Source organism: Carassius carassius, chromosome 16 (genome assembly GCF_963082965.1).
Source record: "Carassius carassius chromosome 16, fCarCar2.1, whole genome shotgun sequence".
Classification (NCBI taxonomy): Eukaryota; Metazoa; Chordata; class Actinopteri; order Cypriniformes; family Cyprinidae; genus Carassius; species Carassius carassius.
Window position 1 is genome coordinate 7823730 of NC_081770.1, and position 18009 is coordinate 7841738.

Sequence of the window (18009 nt, forward strand, 5' to 3'; positions counted from 1 at the left end):
TGTGAGAAAAAAATGTATATTGCAATGCCCTTTCAAAAGCAATAAGGTCAGTGGAAGCATGTAATCTAAAAATATAAAAAAGTATGAAAAAAAAATCTGTATAATGGAATACTCTAAGTTCAGTACGAAACTCAATCAACAGCATATTATAGTACTTTATAATAAACTACTAATACAATTACTAGCTAAAATATTTAGTAATGATTGTTATATGTCAGTACAAGTGAAGTAACGTTGCCAAATATGGAACTATACAACTATACTACACTTTAAACAAAAAGGATTGCGTCAAAGCAACTGAACAACATCAAAGGGCTAGTTCACTTTGAAACTAAATTTTGGTATGTTTTAGCTTACCTCAAGGACATCCAAGATGTAGGTGTCTTTGTTTCCACAGTTTCCATTTTGATATTTTTAGGTCAAACCGTTCTTGTCTGTGACTCATATAATGGAGGTCTATGGTCACCACCTCAAAGAGCATGCACAGAGGAGTCCAAATTAAACAATTCCCCATCTTAAGTACACATTTATGACCTAAGACACGAAACGAGCGGTTTCCTGTATTCACAGTCGAGATTCTGGTTGAAAATCGGTTTGTGTGTGTGATGTGCTGTCTTTGTCACATCATGGCACACCACCAGTGTTGGGAACGTTACTTTAAAAAAGTAATTAGTTATAGTTACTCACTACTTGTTCCAAAAAGTAACTGAGTTAGTAACTGATTTACTCTATAATAAAAGTAACTCGTTACCGGGGAAAGTAACTATGTGCATTACTGTAAAAAAAAAAAAAAAAAAGTTGCTATGTCAAAGAATTCTTTTTTTTTTTTTTAGCAGTTTTCACAAGTCAGTAGAAATAAGTAGAACAGACAGGTGTTCGTACATAACTTTCGAGATTTATTGCACGTCAACAGACAGCAAGAGTTTTATCCTGCACTCTTTGTAAGAAAAGTGTTTTTGGCCACTAGCTTTGTAGATGAAGATGCCAGCTTTTCATCGGATTGCTCCTGACTCGCCATGTCTGCTGCTGCTGCGAATCTCTGTGTAGCTGTTGCGTGTGTGTGACTGTGTGTGTTTGGCGCCGCTGGCGCGTGTGTGTAAAAACACTGGCTCTGATTGGCTACGATGAAACACATGACTCTACCTTAGCCAATCATAATCACTTATCTCTTTATTAACCCACCTGCTCACTCGCTGTGTGAGCCAGGGGTGCGTTCGGATTGCATATTAAATCAATGCATTGTAACGCACCGCATTTGACGTTCAGTAACGTTAACGGCGTTGTAACGACGGGAAAAGTAATTAGTTAGATTACCCCATTACTGAAAAAATAACGTCGTTACCTAACGCCGTTCTTTTAAACGCCGTTATTCCAAACACTGCACACCACACACAAACAGATTTTTCAGTTGCTTTGACACAATCCTTTTTGTTTAAAGTGCTATATAAATAAAGTAGACTTGACTTGACTTCTTCAGATTTGCATTTAAAACACAGTACTGCATTAAACAATCAATGGTCATTAAAACCATTGATTAACATTTATTAAATCCTGTGCTAACTTTAAAACACTGCATTGTCTTTACTGTATAAATTACATGTACATTAATTTATATTAAAGATACTAAAGTGATTAAGTGAAGAGCAGTGAGTAATTTTCTCTGTTTTGTTGTTTGATTAACATAATGTCACAGATAGCAGCAGGTTTCTGCATTTAAGACCGAATGCACAGATCTAATACACTGACACGTATCCAATTCCATTCCCAACTGTTTATGTTCACTTAAGACATAACTGACTGTCTTTAAGTAAATAAAAAAATTGCCAGTTCTGATCTTACTCAGAGGATGTCTGTTTATAACCACAAAAACTACAACTTGTCAAGTCAGTGACAGTCAGAAATCAGAAGGTCTCTAATGATGAGCCCGGCTACATTTATTGATACTTCGGAATGATCCGTCCTGGACACAGACTTGGGGAAACACCAGACTGAAATTTGAATCTTCTAGTAATAATGATTACAAGAAAATCAAAAAAAAAAAAATTAAGATTTATTTTGCCAGGAATATACAAATAATAATCGAAAAGAATAAATTCAATCAATCCATAATGAGAATACATCAATCAGAGAAAATGCACAACAATTTGGTTACACAATTTATCAGCATGAAAAACAAAATGTAGAATAGAAATTTATACTAAAATAACGTATTGTGCGGGAAGTTTTATTTACAGATTCTTCCTTGAATGTTTCCTCTTTATTCCTCTTTAAATACCCAAATCAGAACAAAACAATCATAAATTTTGCATAATAAAAGCTTTAACAGACTTTTGCTGGGACCTGAGGTGACCTGAAAGCCAAATCTAACCTGAGGTAGAAAAACAACATCTGGCAAAGACCTTATCAGGGGCACACCCCGCACCAGTAGCACAGAATTTCCTCAGATTCTGATTCTTTATTTTTGATCTGTTCTACTGATATGAAACTGAGATCATATTTCTAATCACACTGAGACTGTAAAATTGATACCAAACATGACACGGTTAAGATCATTAATTATTAACTTGAGTTCTTGACACTTCTATTTCAACTTTCAATGACTTTGACCATATGCCAGTTTTGTTTTCACAAAGAGATCAAAGCACACTTTAAGGGGCGAAACCACACTGTTTTAAATTATCATTTTATCTTATCATGTTTTCATATCCGCTGGAACCCAAAGTCGAATGATTCATTGCACAGCCCTTCTGCTAGCTCACATTGAATTGTTTTTCAAATAGGTCAGCACACATGAAGGACACATGACACATGAGGCATGTGATAAAACTTGTCCAGTCAGCGCAGCCATCTAGTAGGCAGTCAACATTTTAACATTGTTACGAGAACATAAAATAGCATGGTATAGAAACATCAGATCACCTATCAATGAAATTAGCAGTGTAATAATTAATGTTACATTGATGTCTGATTAGGAGCTGATTCATTGGCAACAGTCATCAATGTCATCTCAACCATATTAGTGGATGAATGTTCAACATGATGCTCCTGAAAACAGATTCACAGAAGGTGAAATCAATAATACTGGTGGTTTCTTTTCCCTAGCACTGCATCTTAAATATTGGATGTTTTTTTAAATGAATACATTAAGTCTTAAACAAATATTTGTACTGCATTGTCATTGTGCTGAAATACACTGCTTAAAGTCAGACGTTAGATGGGTATAAAGTCGAACACATCCATGCATGTGATGACATGTAGATTCAACAAGATATTTAAAATTTTAAAGCATTCAAAACGTGTGTACACTTGTACAGTATATTTGCAAATACTGTTTTGCATTCGTGAAAAACATTTTGTAAAGATTTGGCCAGATACACTGAGTTGAAGTTTGTCAGTAGAATTTACAGCTCTTCTTGCAAACATCTTTGAAGGGCATTCTCAGCACTTTGGCCTCTCACACTGCCACTATCTCAGAGATGGAGATGGCTCTCACTGACGGCAGTGATAGGATTACACAGCTGGAGTAGGTTGGTTGTTTGTTTGGGTTCCCTTTCAAGGGAACTTCGAACTGCATCCTCTAGGGAGCACTATGTGGGAATACCTCGTCGTGACCTGTGTCTGAAGCATACATTGAAAAAACACCAACTAGTTGGCCGGTGACAGCCTCTTACGTCTCTATGAAGCCAACATCTGAAAGAACTGGTAAGAGCGATCTTTCTCTATCTATCATGGTGACTACTAGCAAGAGTTTAGACAATGTGTGCATCCGTGTCAGCGTCATTTGACACCCGATAACACCCGATCTTTGCGTCATTTGTTTGGGTGAAGAGCACGCACATGATGTCTTTGAGGAGGCAATCTGCGTGCATTGTGAGCGTTTTTTCAATGAAAAAGCTCCACTCTCATTTGTTTCTCTTTCCGAGGAAAAAAAAGGACAAAAGGAGGCCATCTGCCATCTGGGTTCAGGACCTGCCACTACTGAGGCAAGGAGGAGAATGGCCTTGTGAGAATTTCAGGTGAATTTGTTTGAATGTTTAGAGAGGGACCTTTCGCGCTTCTAAAGGCGGACGAGAGAGAGCCTAGGTAGAATGATGTTATATCTTTAACACTTTCTGATACTGAGGTTACTGCTCTGCTGGGTTTTTACCCAGGAAAAGCAGGAGATATCTGAGGATGGTGAAGAAGCTGAGGCTGAGCCTAATCAATTCTCCTGCCCAGCATATGTCGAGCTGTTGGAGGTTATGGATTGCGCCACGGCAAAGTTGGATTTGCCATGAAAGGCGCTAACAAGTTGACGCTGTGAGGGTTTCTTTCTTCTCTATGCTTAGGATTCGCCTTCTGAACTTTTCAGTGTTTCCGTTGAGACGGTGATCGGGAAGTTCAGGGAGACTAAGGCGTGTTCCGCTGCTTTCAGATTTCGAAGGTCCAGGTCTTGGCCCGAACAACATAGGGGTCCTGGCCTGTCTCGATCTGAGAGTCAAAGATGGGCACAGAAGTCTAGTGTTGCGACTCGCGCTCCTCACCCACCTGCGGGCAGGGGTAAAAGGAATCGTTGGTCATGAGGAGCCTCCTATGCTGGACCTATAATGTTTTTGACTGGTTCTATGTTCATAGCAACCACCCTACTGATGGTGGCAAGTGGTAAGTGGCAAGTGGTAAGTGTGCACGCAAGATTCTGCACACTTTCTGAAATCCTGTATGGTAAGGGTTATGAGCTCCACCTCATTCCCTTTCTTGAGATGATTAGACCTTGGATCCTTGGGCTCCATTCATTCAGTGTGTATTTGTTTATACACTTCAAGCATCGCTTCCCTCAACATGAGGGGCTATTTGGGTGATTCTCGTGTTAGTTTAGCAGCGCTCCCCTTTCCAAGAAGGGTCACCTATGAGTGCGCTACTCTGAATTCGAAGCACGTGAAGTCTTTGCGCACTTTCTGAAATCCACACTGTGGTAAGTTCGCCCGCTAGTATTCTGCATTCTTTCTAAAATCCTATATGGTGAGGGTTTCACGCGGTTGCTTCGTGCCCTTGGTAAAGAGTTGGTAAAAGCCCCATTTATCTTGGGTACCACTCCACCTATGTATCCTCGGATACCTATCTAAACAGGGTGTTGTTACTAGAGATCTGTTGAGGCAGCTCCTTCAGCAAGCTTATGCGAAAGCAAGCAGTAGCCCCTGTGTGACAGGCAAGACTTGGTATAAAAGGCTAGCTTCTTAGCCATATCCCTTTAATTAAATCTTTCCTGATTCCAAGCCTTCAGCACTCCCTTTAACATGGCGGCATGGGTATACTGTTCCCCATAGCGCCCCCTTGAGGACGCAGTTCGAAGTTCCCTTGAAAGGAACATCTCAGGTTATAGCCGCGCCAGTAGTGACGTCAGAGGCTGTCAACTCGTTGGTGTTTTTTCAGTGTATGCTTTAACACTATAACTACCGTATTTTTCGGACTATAAGTCTCACCTAAGTATAAGTCGCATCAGTCCAAAAATACGTCATGACGACGAAAAAACATATAAGTCGCACTGGACTGTAAGTCCAAGATAAAACATTACCATCTACAGCTGCCAGAGGGCGCTCTATGCTGCTCAGTGTAGGATACAGGAGCACTTTGGAGTAGCATTTTTTTTTTCTAACATTCTTAATATTTCCCTTGAACCCTTTGATGGCTATTTTTGGTGACCCAAAAATGTATGCTAATGTTCTTGCGTTTAACTCACTAGATAGCTTGTAAATGAATTCTATTGCACTAAATGTCTTCTAAACCTCATAATGTCATTGCATATATTGTCACGCTGTCTGGTCTCTGTTTCCCTGAGTCTCCACTAGTGGTCTCACTTCCCCAAAGGCACCTCACCGTAGGCACTACAATTCCCACAAAGCCTTGTCCCTTCTTCACAGTAATTGCACTCCTGTTAATTGCACTCAGGTATCTTCACTTGTTAGTCATTATCCTCCCTATATTAACAAGTCCTTTTCTATTTGTCTGCATGGAGTCCTTTCTTTCCGTCACCCAGTTTCCTCGCCTTCCGAGTTCCTCGTCTTCCGAGTTCCTGTTCCCGTTCCTGTTCCTTCCCTGTTTGTTTATTTGTTGGATGGATTTATGGTTTTGACCCCTGCTTGTTGATTTTTTTTTGGAATACCCATTAAAACCCATACTGCGATTGGATCTCTCATCTCCTGCGTTTCACTGGGTCTCCGATCGTAACAGAAGGACTCCATCAATGTCGAGATCCAGCGGTGAGGGACTTCATACCCATTCCCCAGCCAGTATGGTGGAACGAAGGGCACGCTACGTCAAATTGACCACCCTCCGCCAAGAGGGGATTGAGGTGGGTGCTATGGCACAAATGTTCTGGACCCTAGCTGAGGGTATGGGATATAATGATGCGGCTCTAAAGGACACTTTCAACACCCAGTTCCTCGAAATGAAATGGAGCAGTTGGACGCTTATAATTTTTGGGAGTTTGTATTCTATTTACGACATCGGTCTCCGTGGAATACCCCAGCCACACCTGTCTCTCCTGGTGGGATGGCCGATTCTAGACCGTGGTCTACAAACAGGAGGACCGCCAGCCCAGCACCACTGCACAAGATGGCCGTCAGCCCTGCACCACTGCCCAAGATGGCCGCCAGCCCAGCGCCACAGCACATGATGGCCGCAAGCCCAGCGCCACTGCCCAAGATGGCCGCCAGCCCAGCGCCACAGCACATGATGGCCGCAAGCCCAGCGCCACTGCCCAAGATGGCCACCGGCCCAGTGCCACTGCCCAAGATGGCCGCTTGTCCAGCGCCTCTGCACCGGATGACAGCCACAGTTGACCCTCCAGAGTCGAGTCAGGTTCCCGTTGACACTCCAGAGGCAGGGCTAGTCACCGTTGACACTCCAGAGTCAAGGCTAGTCACCGTTGACACTCCAGAGTCAGGGCTAGTTATCGTTGACACTCCAGAGTCAAGTCAAGTCACCGGTGTTCTTCAAGGGCAAAGTTAAGTCACCGGTGTTCTTCATGGGCAAAGGCAAGTCACCATTGATCTTCATGAGCAGAGTCATGTCACCAATGATCTTCATGGGCAAAGGCATGTCACCATTGATCTTCATGAACAAATGCAAGTCACCAATGATCTTAATGAGCAGAGTCAGGTCACCAATGATCTTTATGAGCAGAGTCAAGTCACCATTGATCTTCCTGAATCCAGTCTAAACACCACGGAATTACCAGAGTCTCTCCACATCTCTGCTGAACTACCAGCACCTCTCCGCGTCTCTGCTGAACTACCAGAGCCTCCTCACGTCTTGGCTGAACTACCAGAGCCTCTCCTCGTTTATGTGGAACTTCCAGAGCCCTTGTCACGTCTCAGCCGAACTCTCTGAGCGCTTGACTGATCCTGTCGTGGCCACGGAGGCCACCCTTAACTTGTTCATGTTCTCCGTTTCAGACTTGCCTAACCAGAATTGCTCTCCTGTTAATTCGATTCCACTGTGGTGGTCTTCTACGCCGCCCAGGTGGGCTTCTGTCCCGACTGCACGGATGTGGTGGTCTTCGGAGTTGCCCCGGGTGCACTCCTGTCTCGACCGCACGGATGTGGTGGTCTTCTGCGCCACCCTGGTGGGCTTCTGTCTCGACCGCACGGATGTGGTGGTCTTCTGCACCGCCCTGGTGGGCTTCTGTCTCGACCGCATGGATGTGGCGGTCTTCTGCGCTGCCTGGGTGGGTTTCTGTCTCGACCGCACGGATGTGGTGGTCTTCTGCGCCGCCCTGGTGGGCTTATGTCTCAACCGCATGGATGTGGTGGTCTTCTGTCTCGACCGCACGGATGTGGTGGTCTTCTGCACCGCCTTGGTGGGCGTCTGTCTCGACCGCACGGAGGTGGTGGTCTTCTGCGCCACCCGGGTGGGCTTCTGTCTCGACCGTACGGATGTGGTGGTCTTCTGCGCCGCCCTATGGGGCTTCTGTCTTGACCGCAGGGCTCCAATTCCGCCTTGCTCCTCTCTGGATTCCTGCCCTGTCGGTTCGGCCCTGGGACACTGAACGTGATGTCCTTCCTGGACTTGTGTTTTGTTGTTGTTTTGTTTTTTTTGTTTTTGCTCGTTTTCTCTCTGTTTCCATCTATGGACCTGGCCCTCCATCCCTCCCCCTGATCCTCCGCCAGTCCACCTCCCTCCTGGGCTCCTTGTTTTTCTCTCTTTTTCCCTCTATGGACCTGTCCCTCCGTCCCTCCCCCTGATCCTCCGCCGGTCCACCTCCCTCCTGGGCTCCTTGTTTTTGTTTTTCTCTCTTTTTCCCTCTATGGACCTGGCCCTCCGTCCATCCCCCTGGTCCTCCGCCGGTCCACCTCCCTCCTGGGCTCCTTGTTTTTGTTTTTCTCTCTTTTTCCCTCTATGGACCTGGCCCTCCGTCCATCCCCCTGGTCCTCTGCCACTCCACCTCCCTCCTGGTCTCTGTGTTCCTTGGTCTCTTCTGGGGTTCAGGTGGAGCATCTGGTAGCTGCTCCGTGGAGGAGGGGGTAATGTCACTCTGTCTGGTCTCTGTTTCCCTGATTCTCCACTAGTGGTCTCACTTCCCCATAGGCACCTCACCGTAGGCACTACAATTCCCACAAAGCCTTGTCCTTTCATCACAGTAATTGCACTCAGGTGTCTTCACTTGACATTATCCTCCCTATATTAACCAGTCCTTTTCTATTTGTCTGCATGGAGTCCTTTTTTCCGTCACTCAGTTTCCTCGCCTTCCGAGTTCCTCGTCTTCTGAGTTCCCGTTCCTGTTCCCGTTCCTTCCCTGTTTGTTTATTTGTTGGATGGATTTATGGTTTTGACCGCTGCTTGTTGATTTCTCTTTGGATTACCCATTAAAACCCATACTGCGATTGGATCTCTCGTCTCCTGCGTTTCACTGGGTCTCCGATCGTAACATATATATATTGAAAATATTTGGTTTGGTTGGCAAACAATATGTATAGGCAACATTTTGCTCTGCCATTCCAAATAAATCAACATGAGTGGAAAAAAAAAATCTCTCCCTTCTTTCCTTTGACCTCTGTTCTCTATGCCATCACAACATGTCAAGTGAGAAATGTGTTCAGACATGCTTTTTGGGTCGTTGTATAATGGTACAAATACCAGTAAACTAACTACCGCAAACCTTAGGGAACCACCTTGCATGATTCATTTTCAACACTCTCCTCCCATAAAACTTGTGTGTGATATTGAAAGTCAGACACACCAATAACTGTGTCCACACCTTTTCATTTATAATTTTTTTACACCCTGACAGTACTTTTATAACACCAAAAGAGATTTGCACGTCCAGCTCTCAGTATATCCGGCTCATATTATTAGTACTGTTTTTGTGCATGTAAACTGATTTACAGCCTCATGTTTCTATATAAATCAGATTTTTGAGTGTAATACTTACATTCTGTCCTGGTTGTATAGAGTCATTATGGTGACAGCAAACTACACCAGCAGATACAGCTACAGAAACGAGCAGAAAAATGCCAACACAAGCATATATTCCTGCTACAGACTGACCTGATTCTGTAACGAAAAAGGCAGACAATACAATTCTGATTCCAAAAAAGTTGGGACACTGTACAAATTGTGAGCAAAAAAGGAATGTAATAATTTACAAATCTCATAAACTTATATTTTATTCACAATAGAATATAGATAACATATCAAATGTTGAAAGTGAGACATTTTGAAATGTCATGCCAAATATTGGCTCATTTTGGATGCCATGAGAGCTACACATTACAAAAAAGTTGGGGCAGGTAGCAATAAGAGGCCGGAAAAGTTAAATGGACATATAAGGAAACACTGGGGGACCAATTTGCAACTTATTAGGTCAACTGGCAACATGACTGGGTATAAAAAGTATCAAGATGGGCAGAGGACCACCAATTCCCCCAATGCTGCAGCAAAAAAAAATATCAGAAAGGAGTTTCTCAGAGAAATATTGAAAAGAGTTTGAAGTTATCATCATCTACAGTGCATAATATCATCCAAAGATTCAGAGATTCTGGAACAAACTCTGTGCGTAAGGCCAAGACCGCAAAACCATACTGGATGCCCGTGATCTTCTGGCCCTTAGATGGCACTGCATCACATACAGGAATGCTACTGTAATGGAAATCACAACATGGGCTCAGGAATATTTCCAGAAAACATTGTTGGTGAACACAATCCACAGTGTCATTCGGCTTTGCTGGCTAAACACTATATGTCAAAAAAGAAGCCATTTCTAAACATGATCCAGAAGCGCAGGCGTTTTCTCTGGGCCAAGGCTCATTTAAAATGGACTGTGGCAAAGAGGAAAACTGTTTTGTGGTCAGACGAATCATAATTTGAAGTTCTTTTTGGAAAACTGGGACGCCATGTCCTCAGGACTAAAGAGGACAAAGACAATCCAAGTTGTTATCAGCGCTCAGTTCAGCAAAAAATATACTGAAAGGTACAGTATATCCAAGTTCTAGAACAACATTCCATCCAGACGTCGTCTCTTTCAGGGAAGACCTTGCATTTTCCAACATGACAATGCCAGACCACATACTGCATCAGTTACAACATCATAGCTGTGTAGAAGAAGGATCCGGTTACTGAAATGGCCAGCCTGCAGTCCAGATCTTTCACCCATAGAAAACATTTGGCTCATCATAAAGAGGAAGATGTGACAAAGAAGACCTTAGACAGTTGAGCAGCTAGAAGCCTGTATTAGACAAGAATGGGACAACATTCATATATCCTAACCTTGATCAACTTGTCTCCTCAGTCCCCAGACGTTTGCAGACTGTTATAAAAAGAAGAGGGGATGCCACACAGTGGTAAACATGGCCTTGTCCCAACTTTTTTGAGATTGTGTTGATGCCATGAAATTTAAACTCAATTTATTTTTCCCTAAATTTGATAAATTTTCTCAGTTTTAACATTTGATATGTCGTCTGTGTTGTATTCTGAATAAAATATTGAAATTTGAAACTTCCACATCATTGCATTCTGTTTTTTGGAATTGGGTTTGTATATTACCTATATTAACTGATAGTAAACTTTAAAGATATTTCAAAATTATATTTATACCTTTATACATAGATAGTCTGCTGTATGATATTGAACTGATAAAATGATTTTTTTTGAAGATCAGCAATTAAAAATAAAAGTTTCACATTGCTATTCACCAGGAAATGAAATATTGTTGGAATTAATCAAAATACAAAAAAGAAATACATTTTAGAATTCCTCAGATAAATCAATTAAATGATACTCACCAATGACAGCAACACTGAAGCTCTTAAAGCTGCTGATGGTGATACTGCTGTGGCGGCGGTGACGAATGCTGCTATTGGTGCTGTTAATCAGTAGTTTATAAACTCCAGAGTCTGTGTTTCTGGTGTTCATGATGGTCAGAGATCCAGTCTGATGATCCAGCTTCAGTCTGTCTCTGAATCTCTCATTACCTTCATTACATTGAACATCCGTACAGATCTTACTCTGATCTCCAGTGACTTCAGCAAGGCAAATATCATTAAAATACCATGTCATCAAGTCATTTGTTTTTTTTATTACACCAGGATCTAAAGTGACAGAGTCTCCCTTCGCCACTGGCATTGTCTTTATGTTATTTGTCTCTGCACCAGGAACATCTGAAACGCAAATCAACAGCTACAATTTCCTGAACAGTAGATATGAAAGTATTTACACATGCTCTTTTTAATTTCATTTCAAATCATCTTCCACTTTGCATCTCCAGTGGAAAAAAAAAAAAATAATGTAAAAAAAACTAAAAACAAAAAAAAAAAACAAATGTGCATAATCTTACGTTAAAAAATGTATTCAATTACTCACCATTGACATAAACTCTGAATATCTTCTGACTGATTCTGCTGCTGATGACCTGTACTTTATAAACTCCAGAGTCAGTGGTTGTGATGTTTGTGATGGTCAGAGATCCAGTCTGACTGTCCAACACAAGGCTGTCTGTAACACTAGAAATCCTATTTTGATTTCCATTGATTTGAGCAATGAATGAGTCATTAAAATACCACACAATTCTGTCGTGTTGGCTTTTTTTAACTCCAGTATGTAGAGTGACTGAATCTCCCTCCATCACAAACACTGACCCCCCATCGGTCAAAACACCCAAAACACCTAAAAAAAGAAATGAACCATCAAGTCAAATCATCTTTATTTGTATACTGATTTAGATAACATAGTTTTAAAGCAGCTTTTACAGTGATGATAAAGCAGTGATTCAATGAATAAATCAAAAACCGAATTCTACTGTAAAGCAGCTAAAGTTTTAAAGGTCCCATGATGTGGATTCTTTTTTTTTTCCAATGTTTCCTGAGGTGTACTTATATTGTTAGTATGATTTATACATTTTAAATTTAGAAATAAAAGGCATTTTTATTTCCTGATTTTAGTCTTCTGGCTTTCACCACAACTAACAGCAAAGGCAATATCAACATGAATACGGTAAGAGGTATGTTGTGCAGCATAACAGCGTCATTGATTATAACGGCAGTTTGGGCAGGTGTGCAGATACACTCGCGATGTGTGGTTGACAGCTCCGAACAACATAAAGGTAGCGTTCTTTGATCGCTCTCTGTATTTAAACACAATTAAAATAACAGATTTATTTCATGCTACTAAGAGAAACGATGTGAAGTTGATCGTTTAGTCACTGGCTTGATCCACTGATGCATAAACAGTATTAAACGATTTAGAAAGAAAGTCTGTGTGAACTTGAAATCACTGATCACAGATCAGGCATTAATACACTAAAAAAAATGTTACTCACTGTTTGTGGCGGTTTATGTAAAAAATAAAACTGAATCTGTTTACTCCAAATTATCTGGGCGGGCAAAGCAGAGAGAGGGGAGGTAACCTTTCCCCTTATGACGAAATATGGGGAATATTCCAGATCGGCCAGTCTGAGCTCTCGTTTTCTCAAAGGCAGAGCAGGACACCCAGGGATTGATATACACTATCGAAAATTCTAGCCACTGGGGGACCATAGACAGGTTAGAGAAACTCATATTAATGTTAAATAACCTCATAAAGTAAAACATTTCATGTAATGGGACCTTTAAGCATTATTCAACACACTGTTAACAGATTTTAGCACATTGCTAATATGATGCTAGCATGTTTTGACATTACTAACAGGCTTATAGCATGCCCTGTCTATGTATAGGTTTGATTTTTTTGACAGTTGAAGTTTGAAGAGTTTTGATTTGTTTGTTTGATTATGTGGTCTACGAAAATTGTGATATAGCACTCAGATTATAGATCTGACTGGGCATAGAGGTCATAGCTAGAATAGTTTGGGCTAAATTCATTTTAGAGTGTTATTCAATAGTCAAAGCAACATACAAATGAGGTACATCCCAAGCAATTTCGCACAATATTCACAGCACATAGCATCAGGTTTATGCAAAGGGAAGATTAGGAAACAATCAGAGCAAAGGTGAAATGCAGAATAAGATATTTTTAGTAAGTGCTTTGGTTTAAGGTTTAGGTGTGGTTAAAGTAAATGATACTCACCAGTGACAGTAACACTGAAGCTCCTAATGTAGCTAATGCTGAAGTTGCTGCTGAAGATCTCTAGATGATAATCTCCAGAGTCTGTGATTCTGGTGTTGATGATGGTCAGAGATCCAGTCTGATTGTCCAGCTTCAGTCTGTCTCTGAATCTCTCAGTACCTTTATTACACTGTTCATCTGTACAGACATATCTGAGATGTCCATTGATTTCAATGATGAGAATGTCATTAAAATACCATGCTATAAAATCATTCGATTTTTTTAGCATATGACTGTCTAAAGTAACAGATTCACCCTCCATCACTGATTTAGTTTTTACTTCCTCTATTTCTGCAGCAGGAACACCTGAAACACAAATCAACACCTGCTGAAACATTTGGGGGAAAACTTGAGAACAAGAAACTGTGGATATGAAAACATAACACCAAGAGAACTGGCAGGAGCTGTTTACATCACAAAATTTCAAAATCATTAATAATTTTATATGATTATGAATGTTTTATAAAATATTTTTTAATATAGTTGGGAAAAATGCAATACTTTTAAATATGAAAGCAAACCACCAGTGGATGACGGTAAATTACTGTTTTAATGAGCGAGTCTCTAGTCATTATTTTAAATGGCTAATTCATTCAAAAAAATAAGTGTGTGGTCAAAATGGACAGGTGCCTTGACATTTTATCCTACTTGTCAGATGACCAGGGTTTTCTGCGCATACACACATCAATATTGCATTCTTGAACAACAAAATTTAATGTAGGCCTCTCTGTATTAATGTAAATGCAGGTTAAGGTTGGGGTAGGTGTAGACTTTAATGAAACACAATCTAATAGTTAGAAACAAATATTTATGGTTGGTTTCCTGTAGCTGTATCCCTTTTAGCCACATCCGCGAATATAACACATATTTACTGTATTTGCATTACTGTAAGGGAAGGTTTAGGGTCGGGGTAGATGTAGACGTTAATATACTTTAATTTTACAGGTAAAATTTTTTGTTGTTGAATTGTACTACCCACTGTGTTAATGGGAGGTAGCAAAATCTAACAGGGCATTGGCTGTGAGATGAGGTGTATTTGATATGAAGTAGCACTGCACAGACCGATCGGACATCAAATTACCACCTGAGCGATTCGAAAGCATGAGGAGCCATCTGCTCTCTATAGCTCGCATGGAGCTTTGATTTCATACAGCGATCTGTCTGCGCATTACTGCTTCAAGTCGAACTGAGAAAGGCAAAGGGACTTTGGTCGAACACACTTCTGTCTACGAACTTGCAATCCCTCGTTCTCCGCCCAGACCCCCCCCCCCCCCCACACACACACACACAATTCACATAAATTACATATTTTGGTTCAAAATGGCAAATTTCTGTAAGTGACAGGTATGATGTGTGTGTGCACGCATTTAAACAGACTACAAGAACTATCATGAGAACACCAGAACACCACTGCTGTTTTATGAACCAAAAGTGTTCAAGCTATCAATTCACTAATGGAAAACATTTCTGTGTAATTAAGCAAAGTGGGATTGTTCTACAAATTCCACTTTCACAGCAAATTTGGTTTTAAGGATATGGCCTGTTTAATGGGAATAAATAGCAGTGACCGTCACTGATATATTAAACATATTAATGATGCGATTAAAACATAACCTGATTTTAAAAATTCATAAAATGACTCACCAAGGACAGTAACACTGAATATCTTTTCCCTGATGCTGCTGCTGCTGTTGTTCATGATCTGTAGTTTATATTCTCCAGAGTCTGTGGTTCTGATGTTCATGATGGTCAGAGATCCAGTCTGATGATCCAGCCTTATTCCTTCTCTGAGTCTTTCTTTATCATCATGACATTGATCACTTGCACATATTTTACTGCGATCACCATTCATTTCAGCCACACACGTGTCATTAAAATACCATTTAATTCTCTCTTGTTGGGTTTTTGAAACATCAGAGTGTAGAGTGACAGAGTCTCCCTCCATCACTGACACTGACACCCCATCTTTATCAACACCAGATGCACCTGCAGAAAAAAATAAATACCTAGATCTAATTATAAATCAAAGGGCAGATTAATTTACACTGATCATCCAGTGCAAAAGTTAAAAAATTAAACTGTGTAATGCAGTTCTATTCTTTAAAAAAATTAAAACTGAACCTATAAAATAAATGGCATTTACTATTAATTTGTTTAAAAGCAATCAAATATGATCCTCTATATATCTCTAATATTCCTCTTAAATATTAATATTAATATTAATTAATGGAGATCTTAGATTATATAACACTCAGATATTCCTGTGAGTTTCTATGTCTGTGCTTTGCTCTCTCCTCCCTTATGTCTCTCTTTCTCTTTCCATCTCCCTTCTGAGCTATCTCTCTCTCTCTCTCTCTCTCTCTCTCTCTCTCTCTCTTTTTCTTCCTTATACAAATGAACATATATCTTCTCAGGAGTTCAAATGGTAGAATGGTGGTGAGGGTCTTTATAATCAGAGTTATTGAGTCTGCCTGATATACAGAGTGCATCTGGGAAGAAACCTATCCCTATGCCAGAAACACTATTATTATGTCCAGAACTTAATGACCATATTCCTGTCTATATATTTAATGCACATATGTAATGCATATGCTATTTGACAAATCACTACCACCCCTCAAAATATATCTATATAATCTACTGATGTAACAATATACTTGGAAGAAGTTCGTGGACAGAGACTTGACTTCTCTGTTCTCTTCCCATGGGCTCGTGCATTCCTGAATGCTACAAGGACTGAAAATATTCTGAAAACACGGAAAAGAGCTTATACAGTAGCATTCTTAACAGGAGATGTCTGGTAAAAACAACGCGATTACTGTTTTAGTTTCTGTAGACACAAACATACAAGTATAAAACTACAACTATTCAGCAACTGTAGCTAATAATCATGAAATAATTATTGTCAGGGATCCTGATTGCAAAACGGTCTTACCACGCAGAAGTAAAACAATCGCTATGTGCAAAACATAGAACTTCAGTCCTCTGAAAATAAACGAATATTCTGTGGAATACATTGTTCTTTCAAAAATGTTATTTTCCTGCGCCCACGCCCTTTTCTACAAAAATGGCGAAGACGAGTGAGAGAGTGAGAGAGAGAGAGAAAAGTGATTTGCCGGTAGCGACTGCACATATTGAGGGAGGACTTAAAACAGAGGCTTCAATGTTCCATTTACTTTTTTTAATCGTTAAAATAATATATATATATATATATATATATATATATATATATATATATATATATATATATATATATTTTTTTTTTTTTTTTTTTTTTTTTTTTTTTTTAATTAATGTGTTATTATAATCATTTTTCTGAGTATACAAAACATTTGAAAGCCAACATGTATGGTTTGATAGTTTTACTGACAAATGTCGAGAGTACATTATTGTAGAGTGAAAGCACATTAATATAATGTGCGCAGATTTCCTTCCGAAACTGGACGCACGCTCAGACACAAGCTGTTCTCACCCGGAGAGAGTGCGTGCACTTAAAACATAGGCTATCTCTCCTCTCACTCAAACCTGCACTCTCACTGTCCTGCACTCTCAAATCTCCCTGTGCTAATGCGCTATATAGATATTAATTATTTTCGCACTTGAATTAAACATTGTAAAAAGCTATCAACCAATCAGATTTCAAAGATGGATCCATTTCTTTACGATTTAGTCATAAAATTTGAAATGAATCGGACGTTTGGATAATTTATAAATATCCTTTAACAGTTTGGTCCTTCTGAAAGATTTATCTAAACAAACAAACAAAACAACATACGATTCTAAAAATATAGTCCTATAGGCCTACTTGGATATAACAAATATAACAAGATAATAATCTCTCATATTGTATTACATTATATTCTACTGAGAGTGAGGAGTCACGTGCCGATTTGGGTTGATTTGGGAGGGGTCAGAGCCATAGAGAGAAAGTAAAAAATGCAGAAAGATAAAGCGAAAGAAAGGGGACCTTACAGGAACAAGCTCACACCAAGCGCAAAACAGCGGTATTTGGATAAGCTCTCGGGCATCCAAAATATCGACCCATACGAGCTCCCTGCAGCGGCACATATGGACATTGTGAATTATAATGTTTACGATGTAAGTCACCTTGCAGTCACGCTGTTAATGGCTTTAATCTAACCAGGACATTTACATCTTGCAATCACACATTTAACTATAGTTGTATTTATTTACATTGCATTTTGTGTTCATTTAAAACTTGTTCTTTTAAAAACATTAAACATTTTCTTTTGTGATACTGTTCTTGTATAGACATTTTTCACTAAAAGCTGTTTTGCACAGACATTCATTGCAGCCCACTTTGTTATTGTTCATTGACTTGAAGGGTCTGATGTCCTATTTGCAAAGTTTACAGTAATAATAGTATGTAGTATGTAGACATTTCCATTTTATTTATTCTAATTTTATCTACTT

At 40.1% G+C, this 18009-nt stretch overlaps 1 protein-coding gene across 1 annotated transcript; it reads right to left on the reverse strand.

Annotated features, from left to right (window-relative positions):
• Nucleotides 1-2213: 2213 nt before the first annotated feature.
• On the reverse strand, nt 2214-16650 carry LOC132160263 (titin-like). The gene is made up of 8 exons (XM_059570007.1): nt 16511-16650; nt 15220-15561; nt 13537-13881; nt 11836-12138; nt 11259-11633; nt 9410-9531; nt 2957-3045; nt 2214-2848 (listed from the first exon to the last, which is right to left on the reverse strand). Exons 1-8 carry the CDS (start codon nt 16590-16592, stop codon nt 2836-2838), a joined length of 1671 nt encoding a protein of 556 aa, XP_059425990.1. The 5' UTR covers nt 16593-16650; the 3' UTR covers nt 2214-2835.
• Between the last annotated feature and the right edge of the window lie 1359 nt (nt 16651-18009).

What these genes read in the sequence shown, in the direction of transcription:
- LOC132160263 (XM_059570007.1), bottom strand. Translation starts at nt 16,592, where the DNA reads ATGTATTCCACAGAATATTCGTTTATTTTCAGAGGACTGAAGTTCTAT. An exon ending in CTTCAGTGTTGCTGTCATTG is followed by an intron (nt 9,532 to 11,258) that starts GTGAGTATCATT and finishes TTTTCGTTACAG; the next exon opens with AATCAGGTCAGTCTGTAGCA. An exon ending in CTATACAACCAGGACAGAAT is followed by an intron (nt 3,046 to 9,409) that starts GTAAGTATTACA and finishes ATCTGTTTTCAG; the next exon opens with GAGCATCATGTTGAACATTC.